Raw genomic sequence first — 24,149 nt, 5'->3', positions numbered from 1 at the left:
TTATCCTGCTTGTCCGCTCCCAGTCTGTGGAACGCTCTCCCTGTGATCCTCTGAGAGCACCACACATGGTGGAGGCTTTTAAAAAGGGTTAGGGTCAAAACAATATATTTTTTTAATCTAGTTTTAGCCCCACACATTTTATGTTCTTTTACCAGTTTTAGCCCTTCACATTTCATGTTTTTTTTTAACTCTTTTACTAGTTTTAGCCCTTCTTATTTCATGTTATTTTACTAGTTTTAGCCCTTCTTATTTTATGTTCTTTTACTCTTTTACTAGTTTTAGCCCTTCTTATTTTATGTTCTTTTACTCTTTTACTAGTTTTAGCCCTTCTTATTTTGTTCTTTTACTAGTTTTAGCCCTTCTTATTTTGTTCTTTTACTAGTTGTAGCCCTACTTATTTTATGTTCTTTTTATTTTATGTTCTTCTACACTGTAGCACCTTGAGATTTGTTCCACAAAATATAAAGCGACCCTACAAATTGAATATATTATTATTATCCTCTGCATTTAACCCATCCTCACAGCCCAGCGCCCGGGGACCAACTCCAGTTGTAATGCCAGTGCCTTGCTCAAGGGCAGGGGTACAGTGTGTACCTAGCATGCATGTCTTTTATGGTGTGGGAGGAAAACAGATTCTTCCTTTTATAATCAGTGACTGTAGAGAGGTTGTTCTAAATAACTTCAAGGCAAGGTGGCAATTTATTGTTAGGATGGTATCCACACACTTACATTATATCCTACTGTATGTGGTACGTTCAGAAACTGAAAGGTGCGACCAGTAGAGCGCAAATCTTCACTAAGCGGCAGCATAGACCAATGAAAGCAGATCTCTCCACATGAAACAGGGCTGGAGTAAACAGGAAGTGAGAGATAACACTATTACACACTTAAGCATGGGGGCGTGGTTAACCTTGACCAATGAAAGTTAATTGACATCTCCCATAAGTCTCTATGACAAATGGTCCATGAGATATAAAAGGGGGCCAGGCTTATTTCAATGAACAATGATGGAAATTAATTCATTCATAAATGTTTTTGATGCATAGGTATATCAATGACAATAGGTTCACTATGGCATGTCCATGTTGTAACCAATGGTCAGAGAACTGATTCCCGGAGGCTCTGAGCAGCGGACTTGTGTGGTATCGCCCTCTTGTGTTCAAAGGGTGTATTCATATAATTTCTTCATAATGAATATCTATTGCAATGGACATTGGACCTCATTCACTAACATTCTTTATTTTCGGATATCATGATGCCTCTGCATAACTATAAATGTAAAATGTCATTTTTAATGATACAAATATTGTCGTATTTATTATTATTATAATTATTTAATTCTGAGGATGTCTGTAGAATGGACATGAAGGCAATCACCATGATTTCTCCTAAATTAAGTTAAGAACACAACGCAGGGGGGGAGCTCCAGTAGCTCACCACGTACCTCGAGCGCTATTTCGGCGCCGGGGACAACCGTGCTCGTCACGGATCTGGGGTTTAGCGAGTTCGAATCCCGGACTGCAGCCGTGCCTTTCCCAGAGTGTCTTCCCCCCCATCTGAACCCTTTCAGCCTGTTTCTGTCGGTCATCCTTGACCAGAATAAATGCGATAAACGTATAAAAGAGCCAGGGGAATGGCCAAAGTTAAAAAAAAAAAAAAAAAAAAAAGAACACAACGCAGGGACTTCCGGTTTGAGATGTTCGGGTAGACGGCCATTGTAAAGACGGCCATGTGTATGCTCCACCAGAAAGTGAGAAATATCTATTTGAAACAATCTTTGATATCATAGCGATGGAAGGGGAAGGGGTCCTAATCTGTACAGGTGATTTTAATGTAGTACTGAACTATGACATAGACACGACAAGCACAAAGAAATGGAGGACAAACATTAGCAAATATATGAATATACAAATGGCAGAATTAGGAATCATGGATATATGGAGAGAAATGCACACACTAGACAGAGAATACACACATTACAGACAGATACAGGGTAGAAGACTGCAGGATAGGGGTAACGGACATATCAGACCATAGCGCAATATATCTGACAGTGAATCTTAAAAGTAGGCGGAGAAGGGCGGTCAGGTGGCGTAGCGGAGATTGCGTTCGTCACCAACACCGGAGACGCTGGATTCGCCTGTTCGAATCCAGCTCACAGCTCCGGCGTTGTCACCAGCTTGGCTGGCCGTTCACACTAATACAATTGGCTGTATTAGAGGGTGGGAAAGCTGGCGGGGTGGGTCCGGGTCGTTGTAAACAGCGACTCCTATAGTTCGGTCGGGGCGCCTGCTCAGCGCGGATAGGATCTAAGGGGGGTAGTGTGATCCTTCCACACGTTACACCCTCTCAGTGAGAGTCCGCGCTGCCAGGTGAAAAGAAGCGGTTGATTGGCTAGACGTGTGTCGGAGGAAGCACGTGATAGCCTCCACTCTCCCAGACCGACTGTGGGGGGTAAGTGCGCAGCGACCAGGAAGGGGATTGGGAATTGGCATAACGACTAACATTGGGATGGGAGAAAATCGGAGGAAAAAGGAGGGGGAAAAAGATAAAAAAAAAAAAAAAAAAAGTAGGCGGAGAAATACAGTTTGGAGACTGAACGTAGGACTATTAATACCACAAAAACAATTCAGAGAATGGGATAGACAGATATCAAGATTCATTTGGGGGGGGGGGGGGGGGGGAAGGCCAAGGATCAGATATGTGACTCTACAACTACCAAAGGAGAAAGGAGGAATGGCAGTACCCAGTTTAGAAGACTATTACTATGCAGCACAGCTTAGAACAGTTACATGCTGGTGCAATGTGAATTATGAAGCCAAATGGAAAGACATAGAAACCAAAAGAGAGGGATTCAAAGTGCAGGCACTAATAGGAGATAGGGAGCTGTTCAGAAGACAGGAACAACTACTAGACCCAATTACCAAATTCACTATAAACGTATGGAACACAATAGTAAAGAAATACAAGCTAGAAAAAGAATCCAAGATACTGAGATGGATAACACACGACAACAAATTTAAAACCAGGGATAGACGACCATGGGTTCAAAAGATGGGAACGGGGGGGGGGGGGGGGGGGGGGGGGGTAACAGCAATATGTACAATGATAGAAGGAGGGGAGATGCAGACTCTACAAAAATTTAAAGATTCGGACTAGAGAATAGGGACCACTTTAGATATTTACAGATTAGAGATTACTATAACAAAGAAATAAAGCAAGACAGAGACAAAGAACAGAATGGGGTAATTAAGACAATGGTAAAATCATACGAATGAAGGAAGGGGAGGGTGATATCAGCACTATATCAGGCAATAATGGACAGTAAGGGAAATACAACATTGTAGCCTATATAAAAGAAAAGTGGGAGAAAGAGTTAGAAATAGAGATAACAGAGGAGGAATGGTATAACACATGTAAGACACAACAATCAACCACAGGATCAAGGATATGGATGGAGTTTGGGTGGAAAAACATAATTAGATTCTTTATAACACCAGAAATACAGGGCAATTACATGCCAACACAAAAGCCATGTTGGAGAAAATGTGGGCAAGAAGTAGCGAACCACACACACATATTCTGGGAATGTCAGAAAATAAGAAACTACTGGGAGATAGGAGGGATAATAAATGAAATAGTAGGATATGAAATACCCCAGACAGGTACTATACCTAGGGAAATTCAGGGAGAAGACAAATATCTGATTAAGATACTAGCAGCCAAGAAAGCTTTGACTAAACTGTGGTACAGGGTAGAAGCACGACAAAGGAACAATGGATAGAGATAATAGAGGGGATACAGGAAATGGAGAGAATCACACATATGCTGAGGCTACAAGAGGAGACATTTTAGTCAAAATGGGAAAAGTGGGAGGAATATAGGAAGACAAGAAACGGAAATTCACAGAAGAATGAAAAGGAAACAAGAAAAGAAATTAAAATGTAAATAAACAATGTAAAAATAGAATGGACCGAAGAACCCATGTCACCCTTTTTTCTTTTCTCATTTTTGTCAATCTTTTATTTATTTTTTGATATTATGTCTTTATAATTGTGTATGTCGAAATGTACTGTTTATGTTGTTTATCAAAAAACTGCTAATTTAAATTTAAGTAAGTAAGTAAATAAGTAAAGTAAACACACTCGTAAATCCTGCTCTTAGCTACGAGAGAATTCCAGAGAAGGAACCGTTCGTAAATGCCAAAATCGTCCCGAAAAGCGTATATGTTGTGGAGTGCTTGTAACTTTTCTCGTAAGTCCGTTGATAAATGAGGATCAGTGATTAGGGGGAGACAGTGGCTCAGGAGGTAGAGCAGTCGTCTGGTCATCCAGAGGTTCGATTCCCGCTCCTCCCGGGCAGCGTGTCAAAGTGTCCTTGAGCAAGACACTTAACCCCTAATTGCTCCCGATGAGCAGGTCGGCACCTTGCATGGTCGCCTCCACCGTCGGTGTGTGAATGTGTGAGTGAACGGGTAAAATGTGAGGAACAAATTGTAAAGCGCTTTGGATAAAAGCTGTTATATATGCACCATTTATGATGGAAATGAATTCAAATAAAATACTGGGGCCATGCCTGTGGAATCAGCTGCCAGGATCCGTCAAGGCCTCAGGGTCCCTCGCTGCCTTCAAGGCCAGCGTTAAAACCCATTTATTTTACTCTGCCTTCCACCAGGGCCTGTTAAATGTTACTGCTCCTATGTTTTTTATTTTATTCATTTGAATGTTTTTATGTTTTAAACATTTTATTTTTTCTTTTGCTGTGAAGCACATTGAGATCTCATTAAAGTTTAAAGTGTGCTATATAAATGAAATGTATTATTATTATTATTACCTGTACTCCTCTCTCTCTGTGCTGGTGCCATAGAACGGTCTTCGCCAAAACTGGTGATACCTGAAAAAGATCAACAGGACACAAGGTTCCCTTCTTTAGTTCACCGCGAACTTCCGCCATCCATCGCTCGTAAAATGATTGACAGTGGCCCCCCTGATTGGTCAGACTGCCTCACCTGTAAAGTTCTTTCCTCTGCATCATCGCCGCCCTCTGGTGGTTGTGGTCGTGAACGGCAGGGGTCTCCAGGCTGACTGTGCGTTTACAGACCATAGGCGGGTGTAGGGGGTTCAGTCGGGGGATGCTCTAGAAAACACATTTATAACCCTTTCACTACCACACTACAGAACTACGGTTAACCTTCTGCAGTGTGGTAGTGAAAGGTTAACCGTCTGTAGTGTGGTAGGGAAAGGGTTAACCTTCTGTAGTGTGGTAGTGAAAGGGTTAACCTTCTGTAGTGTGGTAGTGAAAGGGTTAACCTTCTGTAGTGTGGTAGTGAAAGGTTAACCGTCTGTAGTGTGGTAGTGAAAGGGTTAACCTTCTGTACTGTGGTAGTGAAAGTGTTAACCCTTTGTCGTGTGGCAGGGAAAGGGTTAACCTTCTGTATTGTCGCAGTGAAAGGGTTAACCATTTGGTAGTGTGGCAGTGAAAGGGTTAAGGGACAAGATAAGACTTACATTTAGTCATTTATCTGACACTTGTATCCAAGGTTCTGTACAACAAGTGAGCAGAAAGGGTCAGTAACATTGTTCGTCAAACAGTGCAGAACTTGAGTGCTACAGTCTTGAGTGTATATTAGCATAGTAGGTAATAATATAGGCAATGTAGATCCCTTAGTAGCAGAGTGCATAATAGCAGGGAAGTGCACAGGACTTTAGAGGGGCAGGTGTTCAAAGGCTGAAAAGGGCACTGGGCCTATGCGCGTGTGAAGCAAGCCCTTTTTTGGGCGGGGGGGGGGGGCTTTTATGCTTTTTGGGGGGTTTTGGCGATCAAATATTGAATATTGAACTATAATAATCAGTGCAGGAGCTCACTTATCCTTGAAAGACACTTTTATTACCGACTTAAAAGGCCCATACATCTCCATAAATGTTCAGGAGGGAGGGAATAAGTGCTTACCCTACAGACCCCAAGAAGTGCTGTATATTCTGTATTGTTTAATATAAATGCATTTTTTTTTTTACGAGACACAAACGGGCAGGTGCTGGAGCACCCTTTGGGCTCTATGTGTGCACGTGCCTGCATAATAGTAAAAGACAGTACAAAGGTTAGTCGTAATTTTTTTTACTTCATTTCAGATAATGAAATGTGTAAGTATAAGCGAGTGTGAGATAAGTGTGTTTTTAGTCAAAGGCGGAAAATTGGGCACGAGTTTGAGTTATTCCGACTTGACCGCTCACCAGCTGCCCCGTCAAGGAGTGGCCAGCGGTTGAGATGACGGGCAACACCAGGGGGGCCACCATCAGGCAATGACTCTGGCGGGCAGGCGGCGGCGTGGCGCGCGGAGCGAGCAGCGGCGTGGAGGCCAACCAGACGGCAGCTGCGCGCGGCGGAGCGAAGACAAACAGGATCAATCAGTACGCAGTTCAAATATCCTACAAGGAACATGTCAGAATGCAAACAAGCGTAGAACGACAAAGTAGTTTCCTCACGCAGTTTCATTGTGTCGTTCCTCAGGCTGAGCCTCTGTGTTGTTGACCATCTGCCAAGTCAAGCCTTTCAGCTTAGACGCTCTTCAAGAGGGCAAAATGTCATCAAAGAACATCCTGCACAATTTCGATTCTGTACTTCCAAGATGCAATTCCAGTTACCGCAGATGTTACAAGAACAGATACGAGAACTACGTAACATCTATATATGATTAAACACAAAAATACATCCTCGTCAGTACAGAACTGTTTGACGTTAAGCTGCTAAATGCCCATGCATTCAGTCTAGTGTTTTATGGTGGCAACTGTTGCCTTGGGAATCAGGCCCCCCCCCCAATGAACTTGAGAAAGCTGGGGCTGAGAGTAATGCCACGCACCAGTGCACAAGACACAAAGGGATGATGATGGCTCAGATAAGAAGGGGCTGAGAGTAAAGCCACGCACCAGTACACAAGACACAAAGGGATGATGATGGCTCAGACAAGAAGGGGCTGAACAGAATGATAATTGCGAGACTTGACAGAACAATGAACAGATTTTAGTCATAATAAGTTTTAAAGCATAGAAAAAACATTTTATTAAACTTTGGGTCAAACTTTTTTTTTATAAATAGAAGGCAAACAGATTTGTACTCCTGAAGATGTTCTAAGATAATTGCATAATTATGCAGATATTCAGGTTATGTGCACATCACCAAATATGTCTCTTGCAGTTCCTTGAACACGGTTTCATATTCCCAGCCTCTCGTGGTTCTCCCATAGCCAGGCGTGGTATTTGTTCAACTTGTGGTCTTGAGGGGTCACCTGTAAAGTATAGTTCAAGTTTTGTTTTATTTGTCACATATAAGGTACAGGTTCATTACAGTAAAATGCTTGGTTCTATATGAGCCCCCTGAGATTGTGCGTCATACCGTAAAAATAAAAGTCAAAATAATAAAGACCAAACACTATACAAAATATACAATAATACAAAACTAAAGTACAAAATGCAAATATGGTGTAGTGTTTAAAGTGTCTAAAGTGAATGTTAAAGGGGAACTATCTTATAAATGGCCTTTTCCAGTGTTTAGCATTGTTTTCTAGCAATGTGGGGTTGTACCAACACTGTCTAGGTCTCAAATTCTCATTTTGTGTGTGCATGTGGATGTGTGTGCAATGGATGTAGATGGATGGGTTAGTGTTGCATAGACAGTCATTGAACATCCTGATGGCCTGGGGAGAGAAGCTCCTATGAGTCTCTCTGTACCGGCCTGTACGGGATAGACACACAAATGCAAATATTTGTGTCAGTGGACATTCTATGTAAAAACGTCACGGCGGTAACTCACTGAACGTTGACCGAACCCACCTGTCTCCACTCCCCAACACAGAAGATCCTGTAGGAGTCGTTGCCGTACCTCCCGATACCGTGCAGTTCTATGGGGTAACGCCAGTGTTTCACGAGATACTCATCTGCAAATGAGAGAAATGCACTGTGAGGTTTTCCTCTGCAATGCTGCCGCTTGATTCTGCAGTCGAAAGGATATCGAGTGAGTCTGTATGAATAATAACAATAAATCAATAATCAATCATCAATAAATAGGAAGTTATTTTAACTTCACTGTTTTTGTACTTCCTGTTGCTTGTTTTATTGTTAACCTTGACTTTTATCTGCCTTGTTTTTTATTTTTTCTATGATCTGTAAGGTGACATTGGGTGTCCTGAAAGGCGCCACCAAATAAAATTTATTATTATTATTATTAATCTTTTTTGATCCACTTTTTCTCCTTCTTTTTCTGTTTTTCTCCCATCCCAATTTAGTCGTGCCAATTCCCCCCTCCCGTCTTGATCGTTGCTCGCATGTGCCCCCCACTGGTCGGTCATAGGGAGGGTTGAAGAATCTATCACATGCCCCCTCCGATACATGCAGAGTCAGCCAGCAACTTCTTTTCACTGAGCGCGGACTCTCATTGGCGAGGTGTAACATGTGGGAGGCTCACACTGCCCCCGCCATCTCCTGTCCTTGCTGTGCAGGCGACCTGACCGACCTGTAGGAGTCGCTGTTTACAACGACCAGATTACCACCCATCGACTCCCCTCCCGCTGACTCTGCCCATTGAGTCAGTATGACGGCCGGCCCAAGCCGGAGGCAACGCTGACAGCCGGATTCGATACCGGTGTCTCACGCGTTGGTGACGAACGCTTTAGACCGCTGCGCCACCCAGCCGCCTTTATTGTTGTCTGGTCATCCGGGGGTTCCCGGTTCGATTCCCACTCCTCCCGGGCAGCTTGTCGAAGTGTCCTTGAGCAAGACACTTAACCCCTAACTGCTCCCGATGAGCAGGACGGCACCTTGCACGGTCACCTCCGCCGTCGGTGTGTGAATGTGTGAGTGAACGGGTAAAAAATGTGAGGAACTAAATTGTAAAGCGCTTTGGATAAAAGCTGCTATATAAATGCGAACCATTTACCATTTACTGTAGTAAATCTACTGCATGCATTGCACACAGAAGTCAGTTTCGGACGGTAGGGCTGCACGATTCTTGCTCAAATGTGAATCACGATTTTTCTCTCTAAGAATTGAGATCACGATTCTCTCACACGATTCTTATTTTTTCCAATAAAATAACTTATTGCACTCTTTCTTAAACAGACAACATAACGTATATCAAAGTGCTTGACTTAAACTTAAACATAACATATATGAAAGTGCTTGACTTAAACTTAAAAGTCTCTTGTAACATAAAAAATAACTCAAGTCAGAATCGTCATCATTTAAAAAAGTTAAGTAAAAAGTAAAAAAAGATTAAAATTAAATGTAATGAAAAAAAAAAAAAGATAAAATCGTCATAATTTAGAAATGAGATCACATAGGTCTATGAATCGAGATCGCGATTTCCCCCCCCCCCCCCCCCCCCCCATTAATCGTGCAGCCCTACTGGACGGTAAGACACACAGACTGACCTGAGAAGCGGATGAGGATTTTGGCTCTGAGCTCGAACAAGCCCAGCGGCTTCAGAAGCTCCGACATGGGCCTCCAGTCTGCCCCCCGGACCACCTCTGCAGCCGGGTACAGCTCAAAGAACCGCCACAGCACCGGGACGGCCATCTTACCTGGAAACAAGGCGAGGAAAGAGTGAAAAATAAATCATATCGTGGGTTTAGTTCCGATTTAGTGCGACATGTCCGATGTCCCTTTAACTGGACTGTCTGTACCCAAACGGGTATTTTTGAGTCTGTGTGGTTATCAGTATTTGTCAGTAGGAAGAGAAACAAAACACAAAACACAATCCACGGTGCTTCCTGCACATCATACGTCTGACAAAATGTCCCTGCGATATCTTCCGTGACTGAGTGAGTGAGTGACAAACATTCACGTAAGATCATCTGTGACGGAGTGACAGATCCATGCCGTTACCTGCCAGATCGTCTGTGATTTGAGTGACAGATCCATGGCTGATACCTGCCAGATCGTCTGTGATTGGCCGTGCGGTCACAGTCCAGCGCACCGTGGGAAGAGAAGAGCCTTGCAGTGTGTTTGGCATCAGGCTGCCAGATCATCTGCTCTTGCAGAAACGAGGTCATCTTGGTCTTGATAAGATTGGCTCATCTTGACTGGTGCCATGACTATTTGTCAGTGTGTGAAAAGAGGGGATGCCCAATCTGAGTCTTTGCAGATAACAAAAGGTGTACCGCAACTCCACAAGGTTCTATTTTGGGCCCAGTCCACTTCACCGTTTATATAAACACTAAATAGTTGTAAAGTCCATTTGTATGCGGATGATACTATAACTGATTGTATTGCTGACTCTGTTTTCAACAAACAGGGTTTTTGTAGTTATGATGAAATACGCAAAAAAAATTATCTCACCGAGTCCACATATTATTTTTACGCAGTTATTGTTATGTTTGAAGGCTCACGGTTTTCCATTAAGGATACCAATTGAACACCACAGATACCACAAATTCTTCTATGAAAGAGAGACATCGAGAGGTTTTGTTTCAGATTTTTATCATCAATTACTAACGTCCTCGTATGAAACCCTCCACCTAGACTCAGTCTGGAGGAGGGATATACCAGATCTGGAAAAAGATTTTGATTGGCAAGAAGCCTGGGCAAATGTTCGATTTACATCAAGGAACCCGGACCATCAACAAATCAATCTTAACTATATTCACAGGACATACTTGACTCCTAGAAGACTGAACAGAATGGGTCTTAAACAAGACTCCAAATGCACCTTATGTACAAATGGGGACGAGGGGACATTTATGCACATGTACTGGGACTGCCCACCAGTTAAGATATTCTGGAAAGAAGTGACCCAGCAATTATCAAATCTCTTAACTCTGAATATACCTGTACACCCCTCTGTATTACTGCTGAATGATGTTTTTGAGTGTGCAGTACATCCACAGCTAAAGAGATTGGTTTTATCGGGTATCACAGTGGCTAAAAAGCTGATAGCATCACGATGGTTCCAACCGGAAAAAATTTGCCAGAAGGTCTGGATTCTTACATATCTCGATGTGATTTATCAAGAAATTTCTACAGCAAGAATTTTGGGTCTCAATGAATCCAAAATGACAATGTGGTTAGAAGTGGTGGAGAGAATAAAAGCTAGCATATAATGGTAGTGTCTGGTTAGGAGCGAATGATAATGGATGGATTATCCAATGGGGGGTCCGGGAGGGGGGGGGGGTACGAGCTAGAGCATTACTGTATGTGTGTAGGGTATTAGATAGCAGGTATTAGGGGTATATCCTGTATAAGACATTTAACTAAATGGTGATTTCATTGATATCTTGGAATAAGATTAAAACTTTAACTGGTGTATCCAAAAATAATATTATTGACCAGATAAAAGTGAACACTATTATACGAGATCCACAGCTGATTGGATCATTCATCCAGCATTTTTCATCTGTCACTGCTGCATCATCACTCGATCCCGTGTCTGATCTCTTCAGTAATAGGCCTCCTGATCATAAATTTTACCTTTGGAAGTCTTTGATGCCATAAATAGCCTAAAAGTAAGTGGTGGTCCTGGATTAGATGGTTTAGAACCTAAGTTCCTCAAACTTGCATCCCATATTCTAATGTACCCATTATGTGATCTGTTTAATATGTCACTGTCCACATTGGAAATGCCTGACATATGGAAGTGCTCTCGTATTACCCCGTTGCATAAAGGTGGAGATGCACTTGAAATGAATAATTATAGACCAATCGCAATTATTTGTTCTATTGCCAATGTGTTTGAGAAATTGATATATAATCAGCTCTCTAAATTTCTTGACAAGTACAATATTTTATCACCTCATCAATCTGGTTTTAGGTCAAAATTCTCAACATCAACAGCTCTATTAAAGCTTACAAACGACATCTTTTCTGCAACTAACGATGGTAAATTAACTGGTGCAATTTTTATCGATCTGAGCAAAGCCTTCGACTTAGTTGACCACCACCTACTTCTAGATAAACTTCACTCTGTTGGCCTGTCACGCAGTGCATTACTCTGGTTCAATACATACCTTCATAATAGAAAACAATGTGTTGTCATCCAAGGGTTCAAATCGGATACAATGGTCCAAGAACGTAGTGTGCCGCAAGGTTCAACCCTTGGTCCACTTCTTTTTTCAATATTTATAAATAATATACCTTCTGTCTGTTCTGATTGCAGCGTTCATCTTTATGCAGATGATACAGTGTTGTATACATCCAAAAATAATGTAGCACAGATTCAATCAGCCTTACAATATGACTTTAAGACACTACAGAAATGGCTTGCTGAAAATAAACTAATACTAAACAAAACCAAATCGCACTTTATGATTTTTGGTACTCGGAAAAGACTGAAGGCAACCGAATCTAAGGCATGCGTTATCTTATGTGCCGATAATACACCTCTGCATAAAGCTGAACGCATCAAGTATTTGGGAGTATGGCTTGACCCCGAACTCTCATTCAATTTCCATATTACCTCTACTGTTATTAAAATGAATCGCAGCATTGGAGCCCTTTATAGAGCTAGACATTGTTTTTGCTTCACTGTTAGAAAGAGACTTGCACAACAACTTATTTTGCCATTAATGGACTATGCGGATGTTGTCTATCAAGCTGCTTCCAAAACCCATTTATCACCTCTAAATGTGGCTTACAATAGACTATGCAGATTTGTTCTTGACTGTCCGTTCACAACCCACCATTGTACTATGTATCAAACCTTAGACTGGCCTTCTCCTACTTTAAGAAGACAGAGACATTGGCTGCAATTGATTTTCAAATGTATCCATTCTGACTATCCTGCTTACCTGAAACAGTTGATGGTCCCTTTCTCTTGCACTTATCGTCTAAGACACTCTGTACAGTATTTTTTCACAGTTTCTCCATTTTCAAAAGCAATGGCCAAGAAATCTTTCATGTTCAAAGCCCCTTCGGACTGGAACAATCTTCCGGTGACCATTCGGTCCATATCTTCATTTTACCTCTTTAAAAATGCTCTTTGTTCTAATTTTATTGTCAAGTGTACATGCTTCCTTGGTGGGGCTCCTGCGCTGGTGAGGGGACGTGGGGCACAGCCGTCCTTTATGCGGGTGTTACGGGTTAGCTAGTTGGCTCTACTCCTATTTTTAGGCAGGGGGGGCCGATTGGTTGATTTGGGGCGCTTGTTGGGCAGGTTGATTGCTCCTCTTCTCCTGCCAGTCCTGGAGCTCAATTTCTATTACATCCTGTATTCTACTCACCCTTTGAATGTTTTGTTGGGCCTTTCTCGCGGCGGCTGCCTGGCGGTGTCATCGCAGGGTAAGCATATTTGTTTGCCCTGCGGTGGCAGCGTCATGTGACTGCCGTGGAGTGGGCCTCTTATGATGCGAGATTGAGACATATCCTCTTATCCTCTTATAATGAGACATATCCTCTTACAATGTGTACTTGTTCTGTTGTGTTTTTGTATGTCCTGTATTTATTAAATTTTTGTTGTTGTTGTGCGTCATGTGTTACATTGCACAAAATGTGGGACCCTCTCGAAAACGAGATACTGTATCTCAAGTGGTTTTTCCCCAATAAAAGAATTTCAATATATATTGGATGTGCACTGTTAATAATTCTTGTATATCTTATCGTGTGTTGTCATGTTTGTTTACAAGCAAGCAAATAATTGGTATGTGTATGTATATATACATGTAATAAAACACATATACATACATACATAGTGGCAATAGTATCTAAAGTATATAAGATTTTTTTTTTTTTTTTTTATAATAATAGATCTAAGAACAAAAAAAAACATAGGAATACAAGCGCTAGTATGACAATAAGATGAAGGCTCAAAGTCCAGGCTCAAAGCTCAAAGTCTCAAAGTCACACTCCCCAGGGGGGCGGGAGCACCACAGGAAGTCACACTCCCCAGGGGGGCAGGACTCAGGAGCACCACAGGAAGTCACACTCCCCAGGGGGGCGGGAGCACCACAGGAAGTCACACTCCCCAGGGGGGCAGGACTCAGGAGCACCACAGGAAGTCACACTCCCCAGGGGGGCAGGAGCACCACAGGAAGTCACACTCCCCAGGGGGGCAGGAGCACCACAGGAAGTCACACTCCCCAGGGGGGCAGGAGGAGCACCACAGGAAGTCACACTCCCCAGGGGGGCAGGAGGAGCACCACAGGAAGTCACACTCCCCAGGGGGGCAGGAGCACCACAGGAAGTCACACTCCCCAGGGGGGCAGGTGCACCACAGGAAGTCACACTCCCCAGGGGGGCAGGCGCACCACAGGAAGTCACACTCCCCAGGGGGGCAGGAGCACCACAGGAAGTCACACTCCCCAGGGGGGCAGGTGCACCACAGGGACCCAGGTGAAGTGGAGCAGGGTTAGATCGGTGATCGTTACGGCATTGAGTTATTGCACCCTGTAGGCTGAGGTGGGTTGGTCCTCTCTGTCAGAGCGGTGAAACAGGCATTGGGATCTACTATTTATATTTAAGGCCATTGATGGGAAATTGCCACCATATAATCACAATGATGCTAGATTTGAATGATGGACCTGCCCAAATGATTGGCTTACAACTTAAGGTTCCATGAGAGTACGACGTCTGCCTTTTCTTTTGATGCACCAGCTTCCTGGAATGCTCTTCAACTCTCACTAAAAGTCAATACTCCTCTATCATCATCTAAACAATTTAAAAACATGATCACAAACCTCCCCTACCTTAGTATGTAACCGTTTTTAAATTTGATCTCTCTTTCTTTCTCGTTTTTTTTCTCTCTTTTCACCTGTGTTTTTGCCCTATTTATGCAAATAAAAATATTTTTGAGAATAAATAAAGGTTTCAATCAATCAATCAATCAATCAATCTAGTGATTGAAAAGAGAATGGCATTACATGTGTTTATATGTGTGTTGATCTTACCACTGGTCTTGTTCAGAAAGATGGCCGCCACCAGGAGCTTCCAGGGGTCGTGGAACAGGGTCTCCTGGACCAGGTTGAAGGGGGAGCGTGGGGGAGTCCACTTCCTGAATACCTTTCTCCTCGGGGGACTTGGGCCTGCAGGTGGGAAAAACATATTATTAAACCACACACAACACCCGAGACTTGAATTTAATCTATAAAGGTCAAAGGTCAGCATAGATCGACTTTTGTTTAATTAACTGTTAATTAATTGTTGTCTAATTAACAATTACCATCTCTCAGCAACCTCCCGCTGAAATAAGGACTTGTTTTCCGTTTGTCTTCAAACATTTTGGACTCTAGGCAGATAAGAAACAAATAGATAGCATTGTAGGCAAACGTTGAAAGCAGGAGAGTAAATCCAGACAAGAAAACATTAGATATGGCGCCGCGGCATATAAGCTTAGGCGACTCTTTCGAAGTTGGTTAAGGTTAGAGTTTGGAATCAGGGCTGGCGTTCTATCGCCCCCTGCTCTAAGACAAACTCTAACCTTAACCAACTTCGAAAAGAGCGCCTAAGCTTAATCGGCGAAAGAACTTGCCGTCACACGATTGGTGCACATGTCACATGACCAGAAACGTCAGTGGCCAATCGGATTAGCAAAACGCACAAAACGGTTGGTATTCGAATATAGGCGTCCTGGTCGTTGTAAAATGTGACTCCTACTGGTCGCCTGTTCAGCAGGGAGGGGATCAGGGAGAAATAGCGTGAACCTCCGCACACGTTACGTTGCCCCAGTGAAACTCCTCGCTGTCAGGTGAAAAGAAGAGGCTGGCAACTCCACATGTATCTGAGGAGGCATATGGTAGTTCTACACCCTCCCCAGGCCGACAGTGGGGCAGGAAGGGAATTGGCATAACGACTAAATTGTGATGGGTGAAAAATACAGAAAGCCCAAAAATAAATAGAATAAAAAAGAAAAAAAAAGAAAACATTAGATAATAAACTTTAAATCACAAAAACTGTGAATCACACATACTGGCCTGAAAATCTCTGTCAGGTGAACAGTGCCCTCTAGTGGTCTCAGGTGACAGTGTCGCCTCTGCCGCCTCCCTCTCACTGTTGACATCAGCAGCACATTCCCCGCCGGGCTCTCCTTGCAGCTCTTCCTCATCCGTACCGTTCTCCCGCTCGCTCTCAGTGGCCGACTGGACAGTTCTAACTGGAGGCTGTGAGAATGTTTCTACTTCCTGTTGACCATCGAGAGAGCTGTGGTGAGGGCCAATGGGAGGAGCCAGGCCAGTGGGAGGAGCCAGTCTGAGAAGAGAGCTGTGGCGAGGGCCAGTGGGAGGAGCCAGTCTGACAAGAGAGCTGTGGTGAGGGCCAGTGGGAGGAGCCAGTCTGAGAAGAGAGCTGTGGCGAGGGCCAGTGGGAGGAGCCAGTCTGACAAGAGAGGTGTGGTGAGGGCCAGTGGGAGGAGCCAGTCCGAGAAGAGAGGTGTGGTGAGGGCCAGTGGGAGGAGCCACTCTGAGAAGCTTCTCTCTCAGCAGGCCCCTCCTTCCAGGGCTCTTCTCCAGGGCGTCACCGTCCACTCCTGTAAAGGATTGGATCTGTGTAGAACCCCTCTCCGTCTCCTCAGTTTCACCGTTATTCCTATCTAACGCTCGTGTGTTAATGTCTGACTGGCTACCGTCTTCTCCGCTCTGTACATCATCCCGTTCGACATCACTACCGGTCGAGGAAGTCCTATCGGAGGTCCGCTCGGTCGACGTGGAGGGAAAAGAGGACCTTTTGGTTTTATTTGTACGTCGTCGTGGATCCAATATTTCTATACTACCTTCGGTGTTCTTTTGGCTAATGTTTGCTCCTACTCTTCTTCTCCTTCTCTGTTCCTCCTGGCCGGTCCTCCACGTGGCCCAGTGGAGGAGTCTTGTGTCTAGATCCTCTTCTCCATCTCTTAGGAGGAACGCTTGCAGAGAGGCTCTGGAGCGGAAGGTCTGCCCCTGGGGACTTCAGAGGATCTAGTTAGTTACACTACCATGTGATATTGATACTTCATGTTCAGTGCCAGGCTCACACTACCTAAATGCAGCAGTGAACGGCACAGGAAGTCCTTCATTCCAACAGCCATCAGACTTTACAATGCATCACTGTGCCTCACTGCATCACTGAGCACAGGGTGACAGTTACCATCTTCCTGGACTCTTACTTTTGAAACAGCACTGTGCAATATTACACCTACTGTAGACCTCAGTATATTTTTACTGTATATTTTGTTCCATTTCTATTCTATTTTATTCTACTCTTATCTTAGGCAATTTGATTTGTTTTGTTATTCTTATTCGTGACGTGTTCTGTCTAAATGTTTAAATGTTGAGCGTTTTGCAGTGTCAAATTTCCATCGGGATGGGGCGGCTGGGTGGCGTAGCGGAGATTGCGCTCGTCACCAATGCAAGAGACTCCGGTCTCGACTCCCCGAGTCAGCGTTGCCTGCGGCTTGGGCCAGTCGTCATACTATCTCAATTGGCAGAGGTAGCGGGTGGAAAGTCGATGGGTGGGGATTGGACATTGTGGACAGCGACTCCTACAGGTCGGTTGGGTGACACCTGCACAGCAGAAACAGGAAGTATCGGGGGCAGCGTGAGCCTCCCACACGTTACTCCTCGCCACTGAGAGTCCGCGCTGTCTGGTGAAAAGATGCGACAGGCTGCCTCCTCCTGTACCGGAGGGGACACGTGATGCAAGGCTTCTATCCTCACTACAGCCGACCAGTGGGAGGCATAGTCTAGCAACGTTCGAGACAGGGGAGGGGAGAATTGAAGGGGAGTATTGGCGATACGAAATTGGGATGAGAGAAAAATAGAAAAATAAGGAGAAAAAGTGGATCAAAAAAAAATTCCCTCAGGATAATAAAAGTATTTCTATTCTATTCTATTCTATTCTATTCTATTCTATGTCAGGAGTTATGGTATGGATGCACGATGAGGGTGCTGCAGCCAAAACTCCTATCAGAATATATACCATAAGTCCATACTAATCAATAACCATAATAGTCATGATATGATTGACTGATTGGATGTTTTTATGTGTCACGCAATCAATGTGTCCAACCTGCATGGGCTTATATGATACCACATACTGTTGCAAATGGTGAAACAGAAATGATTACAGAAACCAAAATCACAGCACAAATTCTAGATCATAAACTAAATGCTTTTTCTCCTCTCCCAAGCCCTACAAATACAAAACTAACTTTTTTTTTTAGAATGTACGTGAAAATAATCCTAATTTATACAGTCAAAAACCATCCCTGATTGGGCCTTAAGTTAAGTGGTTTTGTGTTTTGTTAAAATAAGTGTTAAATAGCTCTACATTCCAACAGACATCACTGATATAGTGTTTGATCAGTAACATTAATTATTAATTATTAACATGTCTATTTACCATGTCTATTCTAGTTATCTTTATTATTACTACTATTACTATTGTTTTATTGCACAATCGTAGCGGGCATGGCCAACCGCATTTCACTGTATGCCCTGGTATGTATGTGATGAATAAACTCTTGAATCTTGAATCTTGAATCTTGAACATGGGTCTCCCAGTTCCTCCGTTCTGCAGTAAACACAAAATACATTTCCTGGTATCCCTTCCCACTTTATCCAATCAGGATTGGATAAAGTGGGAACGGGATACCATGAAAAAGGAATTTAGTGTTTACTGCAGGACGGAGGAGGGACTGGGAGACCCATGTTACTGACCAGACAATCTATACTAGTGATGGCTGTTGGAATGTAGAACTTTAACATGTAGACCACTTATCTTAAAAACAAACACCATTTTTTTACATCACCTTTCATTTTTGCTTCAGGCCGAAGCCTGCAGATACCAGAGGGTTCACCGTGGCTTAAAAGTAAGATTCAAAACTATTTATTTAAAATAGTCAAAGTTGGTATCAAACAGGAGGGAAGACTGTCAAGCTTTAAACTGTGGATACCAAACAGAGAAGGTAAAGACGACTTTGAACTGTTGAACAGTAATCCAGAACTATTTATTGCACTGTAAAAAAATACATTTTATATGTCTGCACTTTATGCGCTCATTTTATGTCTATTCTATTCTACTATTTTATTGCACTGCAATATTTTACTCGGTCTATTTGATCTTACTCTTTTTATTATTGTCTATTTAAAACTGAATCAAACCATAAACAAGGTGGCCTGTTGGGATGTTAGATCCTAATGTGAAAAACTGTGATTTTATATGTCTGCACTTTATGTGCTCATTTTATGCCTGTCTTTTTTTCTGTTGTGAAGCACTTTGAGCTGCAGTTTCTGTATGAAAGGTGCTATACAAATAAAGTTTATTATTATTATTATTTTCAGAACATGTCAAACATGGAAGAAAATATCGCGAAACCACGAGGCTTCCTCCTCCGCCTATCTTCTTCACACGTGTCCTGGTCTCTCACATCATCACTAGGAGCCGGGACCTTGTCGACAGGGGATTATTATCACAACAACAAGAAGAAATATCTCAAACTAATACCATAGGCCTAGTTATCCAGAGGCGGGGAAATATGCCTTCTGACTGACTCAGACTTCTACCAGTGCTATACCACCACTGCATCACTGAGCACAGGGTGACAGTTACCATCTTCCTGGACTTTTACTTTTAAAACAACATTGTTCAATATTACACTTACTGTAGATTTCTGTATATTTTTACTGTATATTTTATATTATAATGTATATACATAACATGAAATGTAAATCCCGGGACCGTATTTTTTCCCCCTTAGGCTTATTTTATTCTTTATTCTTAGGCTTATTTTTTTTATTCTTATTCGTGACTTTGTTTTGTCTAACTAAATGTTTACTGTGAACGATTTGTAGTGCCAAATTTCCCTCGGGATGATTAAAGTATGTCTATTCTATTCTATTCTAGCTTTCTTTTCTTCTAGTATACAAGAACATATATGAATCATAATTTCAACAATCAGTTCAATTAAATTGCATCGGCTTGGGCAGCAATTTGTGTTTCTGTGTGTGCATGATTAATGGCTCTGTACATACGTGTGTGTGTGTGTGTGTGTGTGTGTCTCTCTGTTAAGTGTGTGCGTGTGTATGATTAATGGCGCTGTACATACATACGTGTGTGTGTGTGTGTCTCTCTGTTAAATGTGCATGTGTGTCTGTTAAGTGTGTGTGTGTGTGTCTGTTAAGTGCCAGAGTCGCACCCTTCCTGGTGACCTGTTGTACAGAACTTGTAAGTCGCTTTGGATAAAAGCATCAGCGAAATGACTAAATGTAAATGTGTGTGTGCATGTCTCTGTTAAGTGTGTGTGTGGGTGTGTGACTGTCTATGTCAAGTGTATGTGCGTGTCTCTGTTAAGTGTGTGCGTGTCTCTGGTAAGTGTGCGTGTGTGACTGTCTATGTCAAGTGTGTGTGTCTCTGTTAAGTGTGTGTGCGTGTGTATGTGTGTCTCTGTTAAGTGTGCGTGTGTGACTGTCTATGTCAAGAGTGTGTGTCTGTTAAGTGTGTGTGTGTGTATGATTGTGTGTCTGTTCAGTGTGTGTATGTGTGTCTGTTATGGGTGCATGTGTGTGTTAAGTGTGTGCGTATGTGACTGTCTATGTCAAGTGTGTGTCTCTGTTAAGTGTGCGTGTGTGTGTGTATGATTGTGTCTGTTCAGTGTGTGTGTCTCTGTTAAGTGTGCGTGTGTATGTGTGTCTCTGTTAAGTGTGCATGTGTGTGTCTGTTAAGTGTGTGCGTGTGTGTCGCTGTTAAGTGTGTGTGTGTATGTGTCTTGGTTAAGTGTGTACGTGTGTGTCTGTTAAGTGTGTATGCGTGTCTCTGTGTGTGTGTGTGTGTGTGTGTGACACCTGAGTAGGGTTGGAGTTATATATCATGCTGATGAAAAGTAGGAGATGACATGGTGTTGAAGGAACACAGATTTATGTCTCTCCCTCCATCTCTCTGCACCCTCACTATCTCTCTCTCTCTCCCTCCCTCCCTCAATCTCTCCCTCCCTTCCTCCCTCCCTCTCTTGGGAATATTATTGGTGAATTGGGCACCTGTGAAAATGTAACACTACAGAAAAGTATAGGCTACCCGTCCGAGTCACCTTGTTATGTAGACGTCCATTTTGCCAGCTGTCTTGCCAGCTTTTCTCCGCTTGACCACTCGCGTCCACCCCAGGGGCCTTCTAGAAGAGTGGCACCACAGCGAGTCGTCCGCAGCCTTCTTCACACAGTCCGTGTCTCCTTCACTGTCACAGGTGAGGAGATCCGCGTGGAGGAGGTCTACCCTGCCACCCTGCCTGCTTGTGTCAGTGGTTGTGAGTGGGGTGGCAGTGGTGGCACAGTTTGTGTTGACCTGCTCAGATCCAGCGATTATCCCCATGTCGGCAGCCATCATGTCTTCTGTTCTCTCTCAATGTGTTTTCTCCATCTAAAAATGTTAATCCACCCAAAGAGACATCATTACTCTGGTGTTCAGTATTGTGTTAGTGAACATCAAATCTTGCAAATCCTTGCTACAGACTGCTTCAAGTAAGGGGCTGTCTTGCCCGAATGTCCTTCAGTATCAATGCTCGGATTCTCAATTCCTCAAGGGATATAGATCTGATGATCTATCTACCTGATCTGTTTTAGAGTATGATCTGATGATCTCAAGCAAGTTAGACCTCTTCTGTGTTTTCATTCATCCACGGCACGCATAGACCACCGCAACACTTCCGGTATTTTAAGCCGTAGCTACTACTACAACCACCTACGGCAAGGCTCTAATCAACATTCATTAATTGTATCCCCAAGCGCTCAAATCAACTTTCATTCATGTTATTATGCCCCCGCGCATCTCTCCCCACGCCCCGCCCCTTCCGCATCAAGAAAACAAAACAGGAAGTAGGCGAGTCGAGTCTGCGCAGTGGACAGATTAAACCCCATCTCGGGAAAAAAAGAGAAGCATGCAGCTGCAGAGCCACAGAGCCAGCGGCGCTCTCAGGGCCGCCTCTATACTTTCCACAAGCAACTTGTCCTTTTGCGCGATGATGCGATCTGATTGGCCACTGACGTTTCTGGTCATGTGACATGTGCGCCCAATCGTGTGACGGCAAGTTCTTTGGACGGTTAAGCTTAGGCGCTCTTTCGAAGTTGGTTAAGGTTAGAGTTTGTCTTAGAGCAGGGGTGTCAAACTAATTTTCACAGAGGGCCACATCAGCATTATGGTTGCCCTCAAAGGGCCAAAGACCGTATAAATGTTAATGTAATGTAAAATAAATGTAGCTACTCATTTACATATTGTTAAACATGTTGTTTCTGTATTTATTACTTATTCAAGTTATACATATTGCATATGCATTTGCATAGATGTAAAAATATATGTTAGCTTATGTTATTTTAACAAATAATTTTAGTTTATCAGAACCCCATATTACTCCATCAATCAATGATCAAACCATTCAAGTAAATAACAAAGAAGAATATCATCAAATACAAGCTATGACATTAAGTTTGTTCAAAACCTTTTTGTCACAGTCAAGAGGGGCAGAACTAACACCTGTGAGCTGCAAAGAACACGTGGGACAGATGTAGCAGATGTTACAAAAACAAATGGCTGCACACAACCTTGCAGAGGCCATACATCCAACTAATGGAAGATAGTTTAATTAACTTTAATTAACAGATTGCAGAATGGGTACAGTACAGTGCAGCTCAATACACACAATTGTTAAGGGGATGCAGACCAGAGAAAGACTTTTGACTTGTTTACATCAGGGTCCCCCATTTTCAATTCGTAATGAAATTGCTATTATGTGTCTGCATGAACACACAACTGTAACTGTACTCAAAAATAACAAAATAAGGGTTGTCTCAGTTCACAACTATATTGGTCAAGTTTTGGGTGGGACTTGTTTGCGTCCCTACAGCTTCTTATTCAATTGAGCGAGATGCTCGGTTATGTCACACAGCCAGCTTGCATCTGACAGTTCAGACAATATTTCTTCAACCCTTTGTTACCTATTCCGCCTGGATCTTTTTTGTATTTTGGGCTGTAAAATTGTCAAAGAATGTCTGAGGAGTAAGTGCTTTTGGCTTTTTTCCTTTGTTACTTCATCAATACCTCAGATGTTCAACACACATGTATGTGTAAGAATGTGTAATAACTAAGGCTGTCAAAGCTTTATTAACGCATTAACCCACAATTATTTTAACACCGCTATTTTTTAACCCAAGATTAATGTAAAAAAAAAAGAAAAAAAAAAAATTTAACTAGAGCTCTTGGGGGGCCACATCAAATGACGTGGCGGGCCGCATTTGGCCCGCGGGCCGTGAGTTTGACACCTATGTCTTAGAGCATGGCGATAGAACACCAGCCCTGATTCCAAACTCTAACCTTAACCAACTGCGAAAGAGTCGCCTAAGCTTAACCAGTGATAAACCAGTGGTTCTCAAACTGTGGTACGCGTACCACTAGTGGTACTTGGTGGTACTGCTGGTGGTACTTGAAAACATTTCCAAAAAAGCAAAAAATTTTTTTTTTTTTTTTTTTTTTTTTTTTTTTTGCAGTCAGGTCACTGAACTTAAGGCCTCTGCATGCTACAGAAACTTCAAAGCAACTTCAACACAACATCGACAAAGCAACGGTGTTGCAGACACATTACCTTTATGCTTCTGCAAAATCAACGCGCAGCCTATGATGCAACAAAATGTACCCCGGATGTGCGGCTCGAGCGCGCCCAGCCCGCCTGAATACTTTGGGCAGCCGAAGGTGCGCACTCTAGCAATTACAAACGGATTTCCCTTCTCAACCATACATCGTTAGTATAATAATAGCCCTGTTTATGTTTGTTTTCGCTTGTGTTCTTGTATATAGTGTAATATAGTTATATCGCCACATCAACCCAGTCCATCCCCATTGTTTCCCCAATCTCCTTCCACGAATTCATCGTCATAATGCTATCCTTGTAGTCTTTAGACCCGCTATTATATAAATGTTGGTACTTTCGGACCTCCTCTGCAATACGTTCCTGCATTTGATTCATTTTAAACAAACAATTAAACAAGTGTAATGAAACAATACACTAGCTATCGAGCTCCTGTCAGAAAGTTTTCTTTTGGTCTCGAGCTCCTGTCAGAACGTTTTCTTTTGGTCTCGAGCCAGGAACACTAGAAGTGACAGACAGCCCCGCCCCCATTCACTACCAACCAATCACTGCTACGCAATACCAACGCAACGGGTCTTTAGATTAGATTTTGGACACAGGTACGCAACGCCCTCGCAACACAGTCTACAAGA

General features: G+C 42.9%; 2 protein-coding genes across 3 annotated transcripts in view; both read right to left on the bottom strand.

Annotated features, from left to right (window-relative positions):
- The window catches only part of LOC311243794 (uncharacterized protein), an 11,028-nt gene extending 4,306 nt beyond the window's left edge, over positions 1-6,722 (bottom strand). The window contains exons 1-4 of the mRNA XM_084333140.1: positions 6,483-6,722; positions 6,231-6,370; positions 5,009-5,136; positions 4,834-4,893 (exon numbers count right to left, since the gene is read on the bottom strand). Coding sequence (XP_084189266.1) covers positions 4,834-4,893; positions 5,009-5,136; positions 6,231-6,370; positions 6,483-6,492 — 338 coding nt within the window. The 5' untranslated portion in view covers positions 6,493-6,722. The remainder of the gene's footprint in view (positions 1-4,833; positions 4,894-5,008; positions 5,137-6,230; positions 6,371-6,482) is intronic.
- Positions 6,723-6,730: 8 nt separating this feature from the next.
- Positions 6,731-21,652, bottom strand: mbd4 (methyl-CpG binding domain protein 4). Of its 2 annotated transcripts, XM_084333139.1 has the most exons (8): positions 21,489-21,652; positions 20,974-21,299; positions 15,886-16,856; positions 15,139-15,204; positions 14,867-15,001; positions 9,422-9,571; positions 7,827-7,930; positions 6,731-7,282 (listed from the first exon to the last, which is right to left on the bottom strand). In XM_084333139.1, the coding sequence occupies exons 2-8, from the start codon at positions 21,264-21,266 to the stop codon at positions 7,208-7,210; spliced, it is 1,794 nt and encodes a 597-aa protein (XP_084189265.1). In that variant the 5' UTR covers positions 21,267-21,299; positions 21,489-21,652; the 3' UTR covers positions 6,731-7,207. The 2 variants fall into 2 exon arrangements, with proteins under 2 accessions (XP_084189265.1, XP_084189264.1); XM_084333138.1 differs by having other exon boundaries at positions 20,974-21,652.
- Between the last annotated feature and the right edge of the window lie 2,497 nt (positions 21,653-24,149).

The sequence above is a fragment of the Notolepis coatsorum genome (genome assembly GCF_963971535.1).
Source record: "Notolepis coatsorum genome assembly, chromosome: 17".
In the NCBI taxonomy this organism is placed as follows: Eukaryota; Metazoa; Chordata; class Actinopteri; order Aulopiformes; family Paralepididae; genus Notolepis; species Notolepis coatsorum.
The sequence above is the reverse complement of the archived record's forward strand: the minus strand, read 5'-3'. Positions and strand labels throughout refer to the sequence as shown.